General features: G+C 37.5%; 1 protein-coding gene across 8 annotated transcripts in view; it reads left to right on the top strand.

The window, feature by feature from the left end:
- The window catches only part of RBFOX2 (RNA binding fox-1 homolog 2), a 205,621-nt gene that overhangs the window by 173,200 nt on the left and 13,965 nt on the right, over positions 1 to 18,456 (top strand). For 4 of the 8 annotated variants that reach the window (XM_007101889.4, XM_028490598.2, XM_028490603.2 and 1 more), the window contains exons 6-11: positions 4,862 to 4,954; positions 7,784 to 7,844; positions 11,331 to 11,384; positions 11,506 to 11,598; positions 12,702 to 12,834; positions 16,584 to 16,623. In XM_007101889.4, the coding sequence (XP_007101951.1) occupies positions 4,862 to 4,954; positions 7,784 to 7,844; positions 11,331 to 11,384; positions 11,506 to 11,598; positions 12,702 to 12,834; positions 16,584 to 16,623 (474 nt within the window). The remainder of the gene's footprint in view (positions 1 to 4,861; positions 4,955 to 7,783; positions 7,845 to 11,330; positions 11,385 to 11,505; positions 11,599 to 12,701; positions 12,835 to 16,583; positions 16,624 to 18,456) is intronic. The other 4 variants (XM_055085295.1, XM_055085294.1, XM_024127209.3 and 1 more) reach the window with 2 other exon arrangements.

Genomic DNA, 18,456 nt, shown 5'->3' with positions numbered 1-18,456 from the left:
TTTCTCTCCTATTTCCCTGGCTTTTGATTTTATGCAAAGGGAAATTATTTCTTTCCAAATATAGTCAAAAGACTGTCTTTGAAATTGCACTGAGTAGGCCTTTGTGATTTTCAGTAAAATTTGATGGGTAATGCTGAGATGAAATGTTTTTCATTATACTTAAAACTGAATTAACAGTGCATGTATTTCCAAAAGTCTTAGTTTATTTTCTTTTGCTACCATTTTATAGGTTTTAGTTTTATTTTTCTTTTATTTATTTTTTAATTTCTGTGTTCTGGCCATACCCAGGAGAACCTTCTGGTTTTGATTTCTCCCTTAAAAGTTACATGGTAAATTTTCTTTCTCATTCTTCTGAGATGGAAAAATTCAAAGATTGTACAAATTTAAAAATATTTTTACAATGCTCATCCTGTTGCTTGTTATTTACCGCAGTCTGAGGCCAGACTAAAAAGGTGACAGTTATTCGGCTCCTGTGTGCCCTTGATGACAAATGGATGTCAAGGCAGATAATAAAATTTTTGTCACACTCTGTAGAAGTTTTAACCACGACCATGTACCTAATAAACACAGCATCCCTCAATTTCCAAAAGACAGCTAAGATAGCTGGTAAATTGTGAATGTAGCACTGGTGTATTTAAATTGTTAACAAAGAAGAACTTTGGGAGCTGAGAACCTTAGGTAAGAGTGTAAAGGTGTAGACCTTCATTGCCCAGTGCAGCGACCGTGTTGACCATTTGAAATGTGGCACATCTCTAAAGTGAAATGTGCTTTAAGTGTAAAATAGACACCAATTTCAAAGACTTAGCTCAAAAAAGAATGTTAAACATCTCACTCATAATGGTTTCATAATGATGCCATGTTGAAATTATAATATGTCATATATACTGGGTTAAATAAAATACATTGTTGAAATTAATTTCACTTGTTTTTACTTTTTTAATGTAGCTAGTAGAAAATTTGAAATTATATATGTGGCTCATGCTATATTTTTATCGGATAGTGCTGGTATAGACAAATGTTGCAACATCATTTTTTTTAATTTAAAAATGAAAGTTTACTTTTTGTTTATCTGTTCTTTATCTTCTTACATACCTGAAATATGTACTGTTAAGGGTCTGACTTTGTAGCTATTCAGACTGTTATTATGTTTCCCTTTTTGATACCTTGTATGATCATTTTGAAGCTCTTCTAAGGAAAATGTGTTAGGTTTAGACATAATTGTATTAAATTTTTTTCAAAACAAGAGAGCCAAATGACCAGAATTAATGTGAATTAGCTTTCCAAGAATACGGGAACATTAAACATAATTTCGTGGAAGAGAGTTTTCCTATTAGTAACTTTTTAAGTCTGTGAATATCTTTGGGTCAATTTCTGGCACATTTTCAAAAGTGCTAAATTTTATTGAAGAAACAGTACATTAAAATATTTTTCAAGCCTTATTTGAGTTAATATTCTTAAAACCAAGTTGTAAATGTGACAGATAAGCAAGCAGGAAGTTGAGTTGATGGAAAACCACCTATTTGAAGTTTCAACTCAAGAGAAAACTATTTAAGGACAGTACTCCAAAAATACTGGTTATGCTTCTCACCTTCCTAATCACAGGCCTTAATTCTGAGAGGTATATACTAATTTCCTAGTGCTTCTGAACAAATTATCACAAACTTGGTGGCTTAATACCACACAGATTTCTTATCTTACAGTTCTGGAGGTCAGAAGTCCAAAGTGTGTCTCACTAGGCTAAAATCAAAGTGTCGGAGGGCTGTGTTCCTTCAGGTGGCTCTAAGGCATGCTCCATTGCATGCCTTTTCCAGCTTTGGGGGGCAGCCCACATTCCTTGGCCTATAGCCCCCCTTCCATCTTCACAGCCAGCAACAGCCAGCCCAGCCTTTCTCAGGCTGCTACACTCTCCAATTCTGACCCTCCTCTTTCCCTCTTTCACTTCTAAGCACCTTTGCGATTACATTGGGCTCATCTGGATAATCCAGGATAATCTCCCTATCGCAAGATCATTAATTTAATCACATCTGCAAAATCCCTTTTGCCATGTAAGGTAACACATTCACAGGTTCTGGATTAGGACATGGACAACTTTGGGGGAGCTGTTATTCTGCCTGACACAAGGTCTATTTATCTTCGAAGGAAAGAAAGAAATCCTATTACCTCTGTGTTTCTTATCAGGAGTCCCAAAGTATCAACAAGGCCTTCTGCCTCCTCTTACGCTAGTAAATATGCCTGCAAAGATCGCTTCATTTTTATGTCTTTGGTATCTTGATTAGCATTTCCTTTCGTTTATCAGCACCTTTCCTTATAAAACACTTTTAAAGCATTTAAAAGTGAAATTTTGTTCCAGAATACTGAAGTTATATTGAAAAAATCTTACACAAGCAGACTTTAATGTTAAACTTTGTCATATGCTGACTGTAAGATGCCAGCACTTATGATACCATGCAGCCATTGTGTCACAGATGGTCCATCAACACATTACAGAAAGGAGGGTCATAGAACACATTTAGCAATTAGATTTGAAAGAGAAAATTAGCAGAATTTTAGGACTAATATAGTGTAGTAAATAGAATACTGAATTTCGGTTTCAGAGCTTAATTTCTAATTTTCTCACCGTTAGCTGTAGGAAAAAGCTACATGGAAGGAAGAAGACCTTGTTGGTGCTCTGGGCCTTGTTGATGCTTGAATACTTAACCTCAGATTGGCTCAATGTCTTTACTTTCAAAAGGAAACCAACAGGTTTATCCTTTCTACCCCATGGGTGCATTTAAAAGGCACACAAGTATGTGTGTATGTATGTGGTTGTGTGTAGTCATAATGCTAAAATTAAAAACTTGTATATCAGCCTCTACATAATCTGCTGTCCAACCACTAGTTTATAATTCATTAATTTAACCCAGGGCATAAAATGTATGAGGCTGTGACAATCAGTTGAAATACAGCTTATAGAACTTCTAAAATGTGATATAAAAACTCATCACTACCTGTAACCTTTTTTAAAAGGTTTAACTTTCCTATTGGAGGATTCTCCAGGATCGGAGAGCTGGCTTCCCGTCTTCATCAGATGCTAGTATAGATGACAAATGGAATAATTAATTAGTAACTTGCCCTTGTACACCTTGAGTTGTCAAAGTGGCCATAACATGTTGATATCAAAATTTGTTTCTGAAAATGTGTTCCCATTGATATTTTCAACACATGTACATTTTTAAGGAACATTTTGAATTAAAATTACCCATAGTATTCCGTCCTAAGCTACATATATTTTTAAAAATTTCTGTCAGCGTAGCATTTCACTTTCTAGATAACCAAACTGAAGGTAGAGATAATCCATTGGGATCCTCTGTGGATTGCCACCCAACCATATAGTCATTTAAATGCTGAGAAATCAGATCCTTCAGAATGATGGAGTTGCTTTTGTAAAATCTTATTGAGCAATGCACATTATTTACCATCTCAGTTAAAAATATGTTTTGTATATATAGGAGTACTCATGGTATTAAGCAGCAAAGCAGAACTTCAGTGAAAGTAAAGGGTTCAGGTTATCCTACAATGGAATATTCAAAGAATGCTAGAGGGACAGTGAAGCTATTGAGACATGAGGACTGTCTCAGAAAATTCTAAGAAGTTACCACTCTACAGATATAAATAGCTTGAGAAAATTTTATAGTTGCAGAGTGGAAAGATAAGGACAGAGCACCTAGAATGAAACTGGTATAATGCTTTGTGAAATAGTCCTATAGTATATAGTAAATCCTGCTGGTGTTGAAATTGATAGAATGATGACCCAGGCAGTCTTCTCAGATCTAATGTGAGCCAAGGAGTAGAGTGGGTTAACTCCCGGTCTCCTGCTTTTTCTATTTAATAAATTAAAACTCCATAGTTTGTTTGTTTGTTTGTTTTTCAGCATCTACAATGGACAAATAAATTAATCCTAACTCAGAGTAGCAACTGTGTTGCTGTTTTATGGTATTCTTTTCCTATTAAATAGTATGCAACTGATGTCACTAACATAGATCTCATTCCTATTGACTTTTTGACTCTTCCTTTTTCTCTCTGCATATAGAAAAAACTAATACATTTAGTGGCAGATGTAGGCTTCAACAAAATATAGGCAAATTTGGGTAAGCAATTTTCTGAAATTCAGCTGAACATGTTTTTACTCTTGAGTGTCAGTCTGGTTGTTTAAAATTCGCATTGAAGAAAAGTCATAATTGACCACTGCATAGTGGTATTTTCGTTTGCTTAGATGAACATGAGTGCTCTCCTCTTCCACACCCAGTACCCACAGAATCAAACATGAACACTATATCTTAAATTATACCGTTCCCAGAGAAATTGATGCGACAGGCAAAGTGGGGCTAAAACGATTAGACCGCCTCAAAAACTCATTATACAAGGTTTGCACCTAAATATCAAGTTTCATGTAGAAGTTACTGGGGAATAATAGATTTAATTATTTTTTAGTATTTTATAAAAGGATATGTATGTTAGCAGCATGAAATAAGAAAGGTAGGATTTTTTTTAAATGTTCAGATTCTCAGTTGAATAGTTTGACCCGAGTAACTCTATACCTTAATTTTGGTCTGGCCTCACGTGCTTTATTTTATTATTGTTATTATTGTTGTTAATTACATTATTATTATTATCACTACTACTACAGTTCTTTATTCTTTTATTGGATTTAATTTCCCTTTACAAAATATGCATGGACCAAAAATGTGACTTTGGGAGAGTATTGCTGAGTTGTTGCTGATGTCAGTTTCATACTGTGATATTTTTTTTTTCTATTTACCAAGAGATCAATATTTCAATATAACGATGTGCATGTTTTCCCCCCTTCTCCCGCTGCATGCAGGGATTCGGGTTCGTAACTTTCGAGAATAGTGCTGATGCAGACAGGGCCAGGGAGAAATTACACGGCACCGTGGTAGAGGGCCGTAAAATCGAGGTGCATGTCTTCAATAATTCAATTTCTGGTTTATATTTTTATTTCTCTTTTTATGTATTGCCTCACTTATTTCACATTTGGAACCCTGTCTTGTTTGTGGTTTTGTGTCTCTGTGTCCTTCACCTTCTTGCACTAAAATGCGTAAAAGTAACACTTCTATCCTTCTCCCCGCCCTCCCATTTTTTGGTTGTTTTGGGGTTTTAATTTTGATTTACCTGTGTGCGAATGTATGTGTATTTGTTTTTCATTTACTTTTTTCCTCCAAAATGTTCATCCTTCTACTCTCTTGATTTTTTTCCTTTGCTTCAGTTTGCGAGACTCTGAATTCCTCTAATCAGGCCAAAATAAAACTAACTTTTAAGATGTCTAAAAACTACCCAGTTTAGAAATGTGTCCTATAATGAATCAAGGGGCCAGCCAATATCCTCTCTCTCTTGGGAGGCCAGTTCGCCTCCACATGCGTGTGACAAGTAAGGAATAGAAGATCATAGAGGTTGGGGGCGGGGAGGAAAGAATCCAAAACTAATGTGGTTTTTAAATATATTTAATATCTAGAATTTCAACAGTTACTGGACAAAATCCTCCAACAGAGGGTTGGGTGGCTGCCTGTAGAATGGACTAGTACTGTGAGTGAGTCGGCCACCTGGTGCTCACCAGCCCTTTTCATAACGCAGTGAAGGTTAACTGGCTCCTTTCCCCTTTCCCAGTTTTTAAAAGTATGAAATATAAAAGCCACCATCTTGAGTAAGATGTCTGCATATTTTGCTTTTTTTTTCCCCCTCCCTTTCCAATGGTTTAGCATTTAGGGCCCTTCACTTGACTCACTCTTTCCATGGTAACTATACACAATGCTGGCGATGGTGCCCGTTGGCGGTAAGTGAAACAAAAGCACTAGAGAAGAAGCTTTTTTAAAATGTAATTACAAACAAATAAGAAAGAAAAAGTCCATCTGCCATCTCACATTAACACTACAAAATGTGATTTGACTTGCTCCTCTTCCTGTTCCTTTCTCCCTTTTATTTTCAATGCTGTTGAGTAATGCCGCCTGGACTTTGGATGTACACATTGTTTTGTAGCAGTCTGAGCTGTTTGAGTACTGACGTCATGGTGATTTTTTCCCCTTGCACATCTTACTCAGAGTTACTGAACTCCAGTTTGGCTGGTTTTATTAATGCACTTCCTGCCCCCACTTCCTTTCCTCCTTTTCCTCTTTCCCAAACCTCTGTTTGTAGCTATGACTGTTCTTTCTTTACCCTTGACAGCTCTCTCTCCTGTGGGTGACAGCCTTCCTGACTTTCTGTCTTCTCTTCCCCTGCTTTTTTGTTCTCCTTACCCAAGCTCTTTCCCTAGCCTTTGCCCTAGTCCTTCCCCACCCCTTCTCTGTTCTGTGCAGCTATTGGTCTCTTTTGCTGACTGGTGGTTTCTGATTGGTTCTGGCCATTTTTTCCTTTAAGCGCTTGGGTGCTTTCTGCTCTGGCAGCTAGTGGAAGCTCTTGCCCCATTCTAATCCTTGTCTGTGAGAGCCTCGCTCTTCACTTTCTCCTGTCTTTCCAAAATTGATTGTTTTTTTCTTTCTTTTATTTGTGTGTGTGTGTTTTTTAACTGCATGCTCTCAGTCTCATCATTGTTGTATCCCATTCTTTCTTTTAAATGTGAAATGTTGATATGATTTGGTGGGTCAAACTAGAGTAAATGGAGTTTCCAGCTCTTTTCCTCACATAGGAAGATCATCACTATACAAATCCTGAAAGACATATTAAAACATTTTTGGTTCCAATTCTACCTAAAATTGATGTGGTTGTTTTTTGTTTTTTTTTGTTTTTGGTAACAAATTTATCACTATTCAAATTTAACATAATATAAATTCCCAGAGTGAAATAAGACATATTATATTTTGTATGTTTTATAATTCTTTTAAAAACTGGCCTGTTTTTATATACCTGACAACATAGTATATAACCAGGTTCTATGGTAAGGCTTTACCCTCCTTGCAAGAGCTTTGAGGCTGGTTCTGACACTGGGCTGCAGTATCCTGGCTTCTAAGCTCCATTCATCTTTTCTTCATCAGCACCATCTTTGTAGTGTCTACTTACCTTACCACTGAGAATGCTTTAATTATGCCGTTCTGTAATGAGGGTAGAGAGTACCATAAAACAAAAGAAACATAAGCTTTACTTTTTGAATTCTTTTAAGTGCCTGATTTAAAGGACTTATGAAAACTTTCTTCTTAAATGAATAGGCCACATAATCTAGAAAATTCAAAATGGTCCTGAAGTCTGTCAGCATGGGAGTCTAAGTTCCTATATTTGTTTACTGACCTCAAACAGTAAAATCTCATACAAGCATATAAAAAAAGCTAAACATCAGAACAGGTAAAATCCACAGATTTTTTTTTTTCCTATCTTCCTATAAATTTATTTCCTGACCAATGTAGCAAGCCTCTGTTTTGTTAATGAACTTCAAAGTTCACGTGCACACAGAGCTGTTTCCAATTACTTTTTTCCATATTTTCTCAATGCAGAGACTTCTCTGTTTAAAAGATCTCCAAAGAACTTGCAGATGTACTTTTTCTTTGGAGGCCTGGATGGTAAAGTTGTCCTAGTTTTCCATTTGGAGACCAAGAAACTGCATTTTACTCTTGTTAGCCTCATTTAATGAACACTTTAATTAAAATACTATTATTAATATTTTATATTGTTATATTACTTAAATCAATTGTCTCTGAAATTTTCATTTTAAACTGAATACTTTGTTGTTGAATGAGCACCTCCATATTCCCTAATGTGGTTTACTTCCTCCCTGCCCCTTCTTTCTACTTTGTATCTGTAGGTGAATAATGCTACAGCACGTGTAATGACCAATAAGAAGATGGTCACACCATATGCAAATGGTAAGAGGTTACGAGTCATCTTCAGAAAGATGTTTATTCTCTCACAAACATCAAAGACTTTTTCTTGATTTCAGTCTTCAGTTTGTTTCGTGTACATTGAAGTATTTTCTTTACCTAGGAGAGTTAATTTTTATAAATTACTTTTTTTAAAGTTTTTTTAGTTATTAAGGTATTATAGTCTCAGTAAAGTTCATTTTATACAGTGCGAACACATCATTTGAGGTTACCTATTAACCCAAGTTAGGCCCCCCGTGGGCACCCTCTTTTTTTCGCTGCTGTAGTTCTTCGTAATATGTTAGGCTTGCCCAGGATACCCCTGGATCTTACTTATCTGAACATAATAATTGGAATAATTCTTGACCCCTTGTTCTCCTTTTAAAGGAATGGTCTAGAGGCTGCAGCCACGGGGTGTGTGTGTTGGGGAGGGGTACGTGCGCATATTTTCTATTTTCTATTCCGTGGCTACCTGTTATACAGTGAGTTTTACAAATGTTTCTCATAAATAAGGAATTTTTCTGTGAATATTTTGTCTAACAAAAACAGAACTTTTGCTTCAGCTGTCAAATTTAATCTAGACTCATACTCCCTAAGTGAGGTAGGATATAATTTTAATCTGTTGTACAACAGTGGTTTTGCAAGCTGTGTTCTACAGGACCATCTTGGGGGGAAAAAGAAAACTGAATGGACTGGGTCTTGAGGCCTACAGCTCTACTTTGGTGGACCTCATTCTCTGTTGTATATTTTAGAGTTGTGCATACGATTTTATCTAGAATAAAAAGGGGAGTTTCTCCCCTTTTATTGCTTTATGAAAGTTTGAACCTACTGCTAGAGTATGACAGTATGTGCTGGTAGTATCTTAAATCAAGTAGAAGTGTATTAGTGTTGAGTATATCCCGGGAGGTCTTCAATAAATATGTGTAGCCCAGCTTTTCAAATAGATTGTAGAAATCAGCATAATTTGCATTTATCAGCATAATTTGCATTTTCCTTACTCATTTTACTAGTGGTATATCTTGGGATACCACCACCTTCCACTTTACCTTTTGTTTTCTTTTCACTGCTATCACAAAAACAGAAGTTTCTGCAATTTTGTTAAAAATCCAATTTAATTTAAATCAGGAGAGTATGTCAGATTTCCTTTCGATCCAGCGAGAATGGTGGAGCAGGAAGAGCTGCTGACTAGAATTGAGAAGACAGAAATTCTCCTTCTAGATTCGACTCTTCATTTTACTCTGTGACAATGGGCCAGTTTCCTAACCTATCTGATTCTGTTTTCACCTTTGTCAAGTAGCAGTCACAGAATTTTAGCACCACAAGGCTCTTCTTTAGAAGTCATCAAACTCCAACCCTCCTAGCTTATTCTCTAGGAAATGAAGCCCAGGGAAGTGTAGTCCTTATTCATTGTCCCAGAGGTGGTGCCTATCTTACCACTCTCTTTGGGTTTTGTGAAAGTCAAATGACATAAACACCTGTAAAAATACATTGTGGGGCTTCCCTGGTGGCGCAGTGGTTGAGAGTCCGCCTGCTGATGCAGGGGACGCGGGTTCGTGCCCCGGTCCGGGAAGATCCCACGTGCCGCGGAGCGGCTGGGCCCGTGAGCCATGGCCGCTGGGCCTGCGCGTCCGGAGCCTGTGCTCCGCAGTGGGAGAGGCCTGCGTACCGCAAAAAAAAAAAAAAAAAAAAAAAAAAATACATTGTGAAGTGTACAAAACTAAACATATTCAAGATATTGTTGACAGTGTACCATTATATACCATTATTATAATGTGCATCCATTGTATGCATTTAAAGGGAGTGCTTAAGTAATAGTGCCATTGATAGGAAAGGAAAAGTTCATTTTTAAATATTATTCTAAATCACTATTCAAGCCTACTGGAGCCAAACTTTAGAAACATGCAGCTCCTGTGTTAGAGATTCTGAAAAGAGTGTGTGCTAGGTGCCTTCTGGTGAATTCTCAGCATTTTAGTTCATGTTGGCTTTGAGTCCCTTGATTTGTCTGATTGAAGAACATTTGTGCTTTTGCAACTCCAGTAGGATTTGAATCCAGATTTTGAAATTTTTATGCAGAATAATGAAGAGGCATGTCTATAAGCACATAAAATAATGAATGGGGGATTGGATTGATTCCGAATGAATGGATGTTCTCTTGAATAAATGTCTTTGCTTATAGCCATTGAAATCTGTTAATTGGCCTTTTCTTCTTTCCATTCACATATTTATAGAGTAGCAGTGGCACAATGTTACAATGTTATAAGAGAATTAAACCAAAAAGTCAAGAGCCAATCTTTCAGAAAAATAAAATGGCATATTTATGTATAAAATTCAACAAATATTTATTGATTAAAGTTTTCACATGGAATTCTACTCTATCAGTGGGTAATAGTGCATTTTTCTTTTTGTTACTACTTGCCATATTCCTATAAATATAAAAAAGAGAATGTAGAAATGAAATTGATATCAAACCTAATGTTGTTTGGAAATACTTAAAATTTATAAATGTTTAAGCTAATGTTCAGCAGTGGTCTTGTATCCATTAGCTTAAAGGTCTGATTAACATAAATATGCTTATTGCAAATTAAAATCTCAGAAGACATGCACCAAAGTTGGGAATGTACCTTGAATTTTATTATTGCATGTCTCTCCTTGGTGCCTTGGTTAACTCCAGTGAAATCCCAGTGGGAAATCTCAATGAAGGAAGATTTCCATTTACCCAGAATACCATTAGCATGGTATAAATGAACATGGAATTCAGAGGTCCAGGTCAAATCTGAATTCAGTCAAAGGATACCCTTATCAAACAATTAGAGTAGTAAACAGTGTTAAGATGATATAGAAGACAGTGCATCACAGTATGATAGAGAATGATATATATTCTGCCTTTTTCCTTTTTCTAAACAAAGATTAGGTCATTGGGCTTCCCTGGTGGCGCAGTGATTGGGAGTCCGCCTGCCGATGCGGGGGTAGCAGGTTCATGCCCCGGTCCGGGAGGATCCCGCATGCCGCGGAGCGGCTGGGCCCGTGAGCCATGGCCGCTGGGCCTGCACATCCGGAGCCTGTGCTCCGCAGGGTAGAGGCCACAACAGTGAGAGGCCTGCGTACCGCAAAAAAAAAAAAAAAAAAAGTTAGGTCATTAAGCCGTTCTATGAGACACCGTATACCAAACCCCAGGATTTATTTATATTTCTTTTTCCTTCTCTCATTCCCTCTCCATCTTCCTCCCTCCCAGTTTTTTTCTCACGTCCTCTTTACCCCCACCACTCCCCTGCCAAATCTTCATTATCCCTTCACTGTGCTAGTCCTGCTTAAAGATGATCAGGTCCAGAAATGTCATCACCCTCTCATATAAACCCCCACTGGCATTCTAAAGAGAAGCTGGTACCAGGCAAAAATGAACCCAGAGGTGTCTGAAGCCAGCTTGCACATCACTCCTTTTCCTTATATTCCTCATATAGTTTTAAATGTTTACTGTCCTCTCTTCCATTTCAGGTTGGAAATTAAGCCCAGTAGTTGGAGCCGTATATGGGCCCGAGTTGTATGCAGGTAGTATTTAAGTTAATTTTTCCATTTGTGTTATTTATATGTATTTTAAAAATCTATTGTTTTTCAGTTTCCTATTCCTTTGTAATCTTTTTGCACTTTTTCATTTCTTAAATGCACTCAGCATCCAGCTTTCAAGCAGATGTGTCCCTAGGCAATGACGCGGCAGTGCCCCTGTCAGGAAGAGGGGGCATCAACACTTACATTCCTTTAATCAGTAAGTAGCCTATGTTGACCTGGCATGGCTTTTGACTGTTGTGAGTAAACAGTGATGTGTTGGTCTTTTTTTTCCCCAAAATATAATACATAAGTGAAAAGGAGGCATTCACGAGAAAGATAAATACTGTCACAGTGCCCTGTCCTGCTTATTAGCCTGTGCTAGAATCTTTTTGACCAAATGTTAAGATGGCCAAAAAGCATAAATAGTTGGAAAAGTTAGAAGGGGGTGAGGACACGTAAAGAAAATTTTAGTCTGCAGTTTGTAATGAAGAAGACAAAAGAAGTAATTATTTGTGGAATGTGTTGTACATGTTATCTGCAAGTCAGCTTTGGGCCCTTGAGTCAAATATCACTCAAAAGCCCCTCCAGTATTATTGATTATTCTCAGCTCTGTTGATATCTCTAAAGTCATTTTGACCTGAGCCATTTAGCCATTTAGTAAGAGATATAATTAAACAGAGTTCAGTGGACACGGAATCAGTGTCTCTGTGTGCTTTCTAGAGGACAGCACACTTAAAATGGCCCTTAGAAAATGTCTGCCTCTTTAAAGGATTACAAGGCTGCAGGGGAGAGGTAGTTTCCCTCTCACCTCACATTTCTGCATTGAAATATTTTAGATAAAGAATAAGGTTGACTAATGAAATGTCTGAAGACTACTGTGCGCCTTGGAGTGTGGCAGCATGTCAAAACACAAAAGAATATTCTTATGAAGAATAATTATTATATGCAGGTAATAACGTTTGGAAACAGGGTTAATAATTAGCCCGTGAAAGAGTTTGTATCAATCAATTTAAACGGCCCGTAGAAATTAAAAGTCTCGTCTCCATTATGGCAGTAGTGCTCAGAGCTTCCTGACCCGTTTCTCCTCAGCTTGCATTGTAAGGCCGAAATTGGGAAGGAACAAAGAAAACTCACTCAAGATTTGTGATGAATGAGGCATGGAGTCAGTTAGTTTGGGCATATTGTATATTTCCATTTCTTTTTGAGAAAAGATGTCATGTCAAGGTGTCTTTCCTGTAATTGGTGCAAAGCAAGCTGTGATTGTACACGTGCTGTTGAATGCAAGTTGGCATTTCTGTCGTATTTTGGGTCTCCCTTTAGTTCCTGGCTTCCCTTACCCAACTGCAGCCACCACGGCGGCCGCTTTCAGAGGAGCCCACCTGAGGGGCAGGGGGCGGACAGTATACGGTGCAGTCCGAGCGGTACCTCCAACAGCCATTCCCGCCTATCCAGGGTAAGCAGTAGATTCCAAAATAAGCAACCGCACAAAAACAGAAAGCCATGGCCCTCGTATGACTTCTGGGATGTTGCCGTGCCACATAGTAGAGATTCTGTGAATATTGGCAAATTAACGGATTAGATGGCGAGAACCATACCATTGTCAGAATGTAACAAGATATCAATTCATTATATAAATCTTCATTTTGGCCACCTTAAGCCCTCACAGTAGTGGCTTAAGACAGTAGCCAGAGCTGTCTTGTGTTCACTAGCAGTGTGTTGGCATGGAGTTCACTCAGCATCGCACGAATTTGGATTAACACTCCTGCAGAGAACCAAACTAGAAGCTCAAGATTGTAGTGCAAGACTGCATCTGCTGGATTCACCGCCTCACCACCACCCTTACTGGGGCTGAGGCTCTGACATGTGCCCTCCCTTGTGGTTTCACCGCCTGGGTGGTGAGCAGCAGAGCTACTTACCCACAATGGATTTGCTTTCTTTGTAGGAAATGGATTAAAAGAGGTTAATTCAAAGATGAACCAAGTCCAATTGAATCAAGGGAGAAAGGGAGAAGTAGGAAGAATTAAACAACAGTTGGCTTCCGAATGATAATAAAACAACTAATGGAGCTGAGCATCCTTCGCCCTTTGATTTTTGTATGGAGGGTGTCTCATGCAGTGGAATGATTCCATAGCAACAAATAAATCCTTTGTTATTGAACGGGGGAGAAGGAGTGAAGATGGCAGGTTTTGTTTTCAGTTGTTTTTCAGTGTCAACCTAAAATGTATATTTTTGTAAAGAGTGGATTTTTATAAGTTAGTTGTATCAGGACTTTCTTTCTTCAAAGATGTGACGTTTGTGTTCTTCATCTTTTCTCTGCCTGTGACGGGTTTTTTTTCCATATTCTTAATGAAGAATAAACAGTGGCAGAGGAGCCTATTCGTTGCTACATAGTTAAAATGTAAAGGGAAAGAGCCTCCTTTGTAGGTCCTTTTCTGACAGCAAAATTGACTGTGAGGTGTATTAATTTAGCATTCATTCATAGACCAAAGGGACATGCCATTTGGGGTCCTCAATTGCACAGAGTTAAAGCATTTTTATCAGACAAGACAAATAAATATGCATGTTGAAATGGGCAGGCTTCAGAAGCCACTGGAAGGGAACGACTTTAGAAATAAACTTGTTTGCAGTTTATAGATGTTTAAATCCCATGCATTCCATCATCTCCATCTTCTGCCATTACTTACTTTTAATTTTATCCTTTTTTTCCTCTCAACTTGACCTTTGACCTTCAACCTCTGATATCTCCTTTTAAAGAAGTGAATAAAGATGCAGTATTGTTTCATCAAGAAATAGTCAAGTAAAACGTAAAACTGAACCTTGGAAGTCTACTACACACTAGGAAAATTGTTTTATGAAGCGTCTTCCATTTCAATCCAAGAGATTTTACCATCATGTTTGCAAAGAGATACTGCTCACCAGAAACATGGGACTTCTTTATTTTGTAATATTCCTGAGTTACTTTATAAAGTGGTTGAATTCGTTCCTATTCAATATAGGTCATTTCAGTATATTGGCCAAACTTGAGAACCCATTCTCTACCAACTCTGTGTCAGGTATATATTTGCTCAAAGATAGTTTATCTTTATGTCGAATCACATCAATTTCTGTGCATTACATTGAACACTAATTTCCCATGTTTTCTTTTTTATTAACTAAACCACCTGTTTACATGGAAGATGGCAAGGAATAAGTCCAGTATTTTATGAGGAATGGCCTAAAATTGCTTTTCAGCTTAGTAAACTAATTTTATCATTAATCATTGTGTTCTAGCCTCCTTGTGGCATTTGATATAGGGAATATTGGAATTCTAGAATTTAGGTGAATATTCCCAGTGAGTGATACAGCTTAGCTTAAAATGTATTCGTTTTTAATGCCACCACTCTTCTCTATAGAAGAAATATTTTTCAGTCATTGCCTATATCCCCTTACTGAAATAGTTGAAGGCTAATTAATCACCACTTGGCATCAGTGCTTCGCATTTTATCAGCCTTCGCATTATGAACAAGTCTCTTTTTTACTAAAATGCAATTGAGAGGCAGATTACTTTCTAATATCATACTTTAACTGCAGTTGGAGACTGTGAAAATGGACAGAATTCAGCTAACTGAACCTCACGGATGAGTTTAATTTGCCTGTTGTATAATACAAGAGCACAGCATAATTGGGGCATTGCAAAGTGTGATCATACTATCCAGTAAATACAACAAAATGTCACTGGGAGTCGAATTCAGAAACTTTCCAACTACATATAAAAAATAAGTTATTTTCATATTCAAGTTAAAAATATAATTTGATAACCTCACTTGCTAATTTGTTTATGGTAGCAGAGAAGGTAGTGGTGAAAATTTCCAGCTTGTTTAGGTGAATAAATGGTAAATAGATCTTCTAGTTTTAAATAACCAAATCTTGATTTAACGAATATGAAGAAGAAAGTCATCTTTTTTCTATACTGCTATTCCATATCTTTTGGTCCCAAAATAATGTTTTGGGGAAGTTATATGCACAAAATACCTCAAAAAGTTTGAAATCTATATTTTAATTTTAATAGCTTAGTGTTGCTTAGGATTAAAAAAAGAGTCATGTATTTTGTTTTGTTCAATACAAATTCATTTTCTAAACAGAGAGTAAACGCTTCTATTCCTAATCAGCTACCTTCTCAATTTTATTCATTTAAATAAAACAGGTCATGCCCAGAACCTCAGTTATCAGTTGAATTTTTCAGAATTCCATGAATATTCTTATGGTCAAAAAAGAACCCTTAAAGTCTTCCAATTACTCCTCCCACTCTGGATTATATTGTTACTATCTGGGATCCCCACTGCACCTTTCAATTCTTGGACCTTGGACCAATCACCTTAACCTTTAGCTCATTATCTCTGCTTGTGAAAGCAATGCATTGTGGGTATTTTTGGTTGTGTTTGTTTGTTTGTTTTTTTTTTTAATTACATTTCTCTGTTTACTTTGGTCAGAATTGATTGACTTGTTTTTCTGAGGTGTTGCATTGGTTCTTAAAATGCTGAATAATAATACTTTGCATGCTTGTGTGATCAGCCAAATCTTATCGCATGTCTAATGTGCAGGGTAAAAAAGCAGGTGATGTATGGATATCAGGGAAAAAAAATTACATGTTACTATGAAACATAACAAAATACTAAACATAATTTTGAACGATACTTTGCATACAGGTCCTGCCCTAGTGGAATTCTTTGGGTTCTTTTTCTTTTTCATGTTAACCCCTCTCTACACAACCCCTGCCCCCACCCCACCCCCCCCCACACACATACACATACACACACCCCTTTTGGAGCTCTTGAAAGAAAAACTTCCTCTTAGGACAAACTTATTTTTTAAAAAATACTCCAGATATGAAACGTTGGTGTTTCCAATCCAGCAGATTTTCGATAGCTGTATTAGGCCCTCTGGGAATACGCTTTATTATTTTCATCCTACTTTAATTAAAGATTGGCAGGCAGTTCCTTCCAGGGTTTCCTTCCTCCCCTGCCATGCCTGCCCCAGAGCTGCCGAGAGAGCTTGTGCCCCTGTGCTCCTCCTGGCTGACTGACCCCGGCCCCAAGCCCAGGGTCTGTATTCATACATCACCTGCCCGTGTAGAGCGCATGTGCATGCTGCCGTCCTCAATAACCGGAATGTGTTTCTGTTCTTTTGTTTTTTTGTTTTTGTTTTTGTGTGGATTTTCTGCAGTGTGGTTTACCAGGACGGATTTTACGGTGCTGACCTCTATGTAAGTACACACACCGGGGCCTTCTCGACCCCATCCCTTGACAAGCCAGCCTTTTTTTTCTGTTTCTTTGGTTTGGTTTGGTTTTTTTTTTTTTTTTTCTTTTTTTAATATAATTTAATTTTTATTTTCATTTTCCTTGTGGATATATATATATATATATTTATATATTTAAGAATGCAAGCATGCTTCTCTGCCACTGCGCTTGCCCCTGGGTGCAAAAACTAAGCCTTTGGGTTTCCTGGTCATTGCTAGAGTCAGTCTACTGGACATATTCTTTTCCCTTCCCTACACCCACAGATGTTCTGTGTATCACAAATATACTTGCGAGATGATCAGCAGGTTTAAAGTCTTTTCTTACTGTCGTCTCATATGCATACATAAATAACAGGACTAGCTTAGCCTGAAACCAACTCTTTCCCTTTTCTGCTTTTCTTCTCATTTCACATCCCTCTTTAGATCATTAGAGCTTTGATTTATGTAGATGGCAGGAAGCTTTCTGAAATGTGTGTTTTCCTGTTTCACATACTTGGAGAGAGCATTGTCTTGTGAAAGTGAAATAAGGAACTGATGCCAGTGAAGGGTGGGTAGGAATAAGAGGAAACAACATACTCAGTGCATAAGGCTTTTGTGTATCAGAAGGTCCACAGCCAGTGGGGCTCTTTCCTTAAGAGCCATCTAGAGGGAAACAAGGGGCATCATTAGCAACCTAGACTCTTTTACAAACATTTGACCATTTTGCAAGATTTGTTGATTCGACCAGCCATGCTAACATCTTTATTACCATCCATTATTTAAACAGTCTAGCGATAGCTCAAGTTCCATGATTGGTGGTCACATATTATTTAAAATATGGACAAAGTGATCTAACTGACAAAAAGAGTCAAGTTTTTGAGTTTTGCAAGTCTTTTATTAGGACCTCTCTCCAAAGATCTTTTTCTGAATGCAAGCTTGGTCTAACCACCCAAATTGTTAAGACACAATTTCCTGAGAAAAACTTGTCAGCATGAAATGATTCCTTGGGCATAGGGTAGAATTGTCTGGAAATGCTTTCTCCACCCTATCCTCCCCAGAGTCAATAAGGGTACCTTTTTAATGAACTATTTCCACAGTCTGCCAGAGATTCTCGGCAATCTGAAAACGTTAATGAACTTTCAGAATGCACTTGGAGGCCCTCTGTGTTGCAGGGACTAGAGACAGGATAGAGCAGCCTTCTGAGATTCGGTGGGTGAGTTATACACACCTGGCCTGTTTAGAGCAGGCCTTCAAAGTACGCTTTAATTTAACACATGCTTGAAGGAACCTTAGCCATGATTTGGTCCAACGCTCTCACTTTGTAGATATGTTTCTTAGAGAGATTGTGACTTACCCAGGTTACCTAAATTATTTGTTTAGCCAAGCATAAAACCCAAATAATCCATATTTCATTACCTCTCTTAGTACTTTAATTAAAATCCACAACTTTCCTCCAGTGGTTTTCAAGAAGTAATGAAAGATCTTTTTTTCTTGTGCTCACCGTGAAACTTGAGGGTTGGGAAACTATATCCTACTTTTACACCAAAGTGCACTGTTCTAAATATACGTATTTATATATGTTCTTAGCGTGTACATTCTCCCATATACGTTAGGATCCATAGTCTCATGAAACTCATCTTTATGTTATTTAAGTTGTTTTCTTGAAATCTGGTCTATTAGAGTACACTTCCACTTGAATTATTTCTTAAGTCAGGTTTTTTTTTTCTCAAATATCTTCCTTATTTGGGTATTTCTTTTTCTTTTTTTTTTTTTTTTTTGTGGTCTGCGGGCCTCCCTCTGTTGTGGCCTCTCCCGTCGCGG

This window comes from Physeter macrocephalus, chromosome 6 (assembly GCF_002837175.3).
Source record: "Physeter macrocephalus isolate SW-GA chromosome 6, ASM283717v5, whole genome shotgun sequence".
Taxonomy (NCBI): Eukaryota; Metazoa; Chordata; class Mammalia; order Artiodactyla; family Physeteridae; genus Physeter; species Physeter macrocephalus.
The sequence above is the reverse complement of the archived record's forward strand: the minus strand, read 5'-3'. Positions and strand labels throughout refer to the sequence as shown.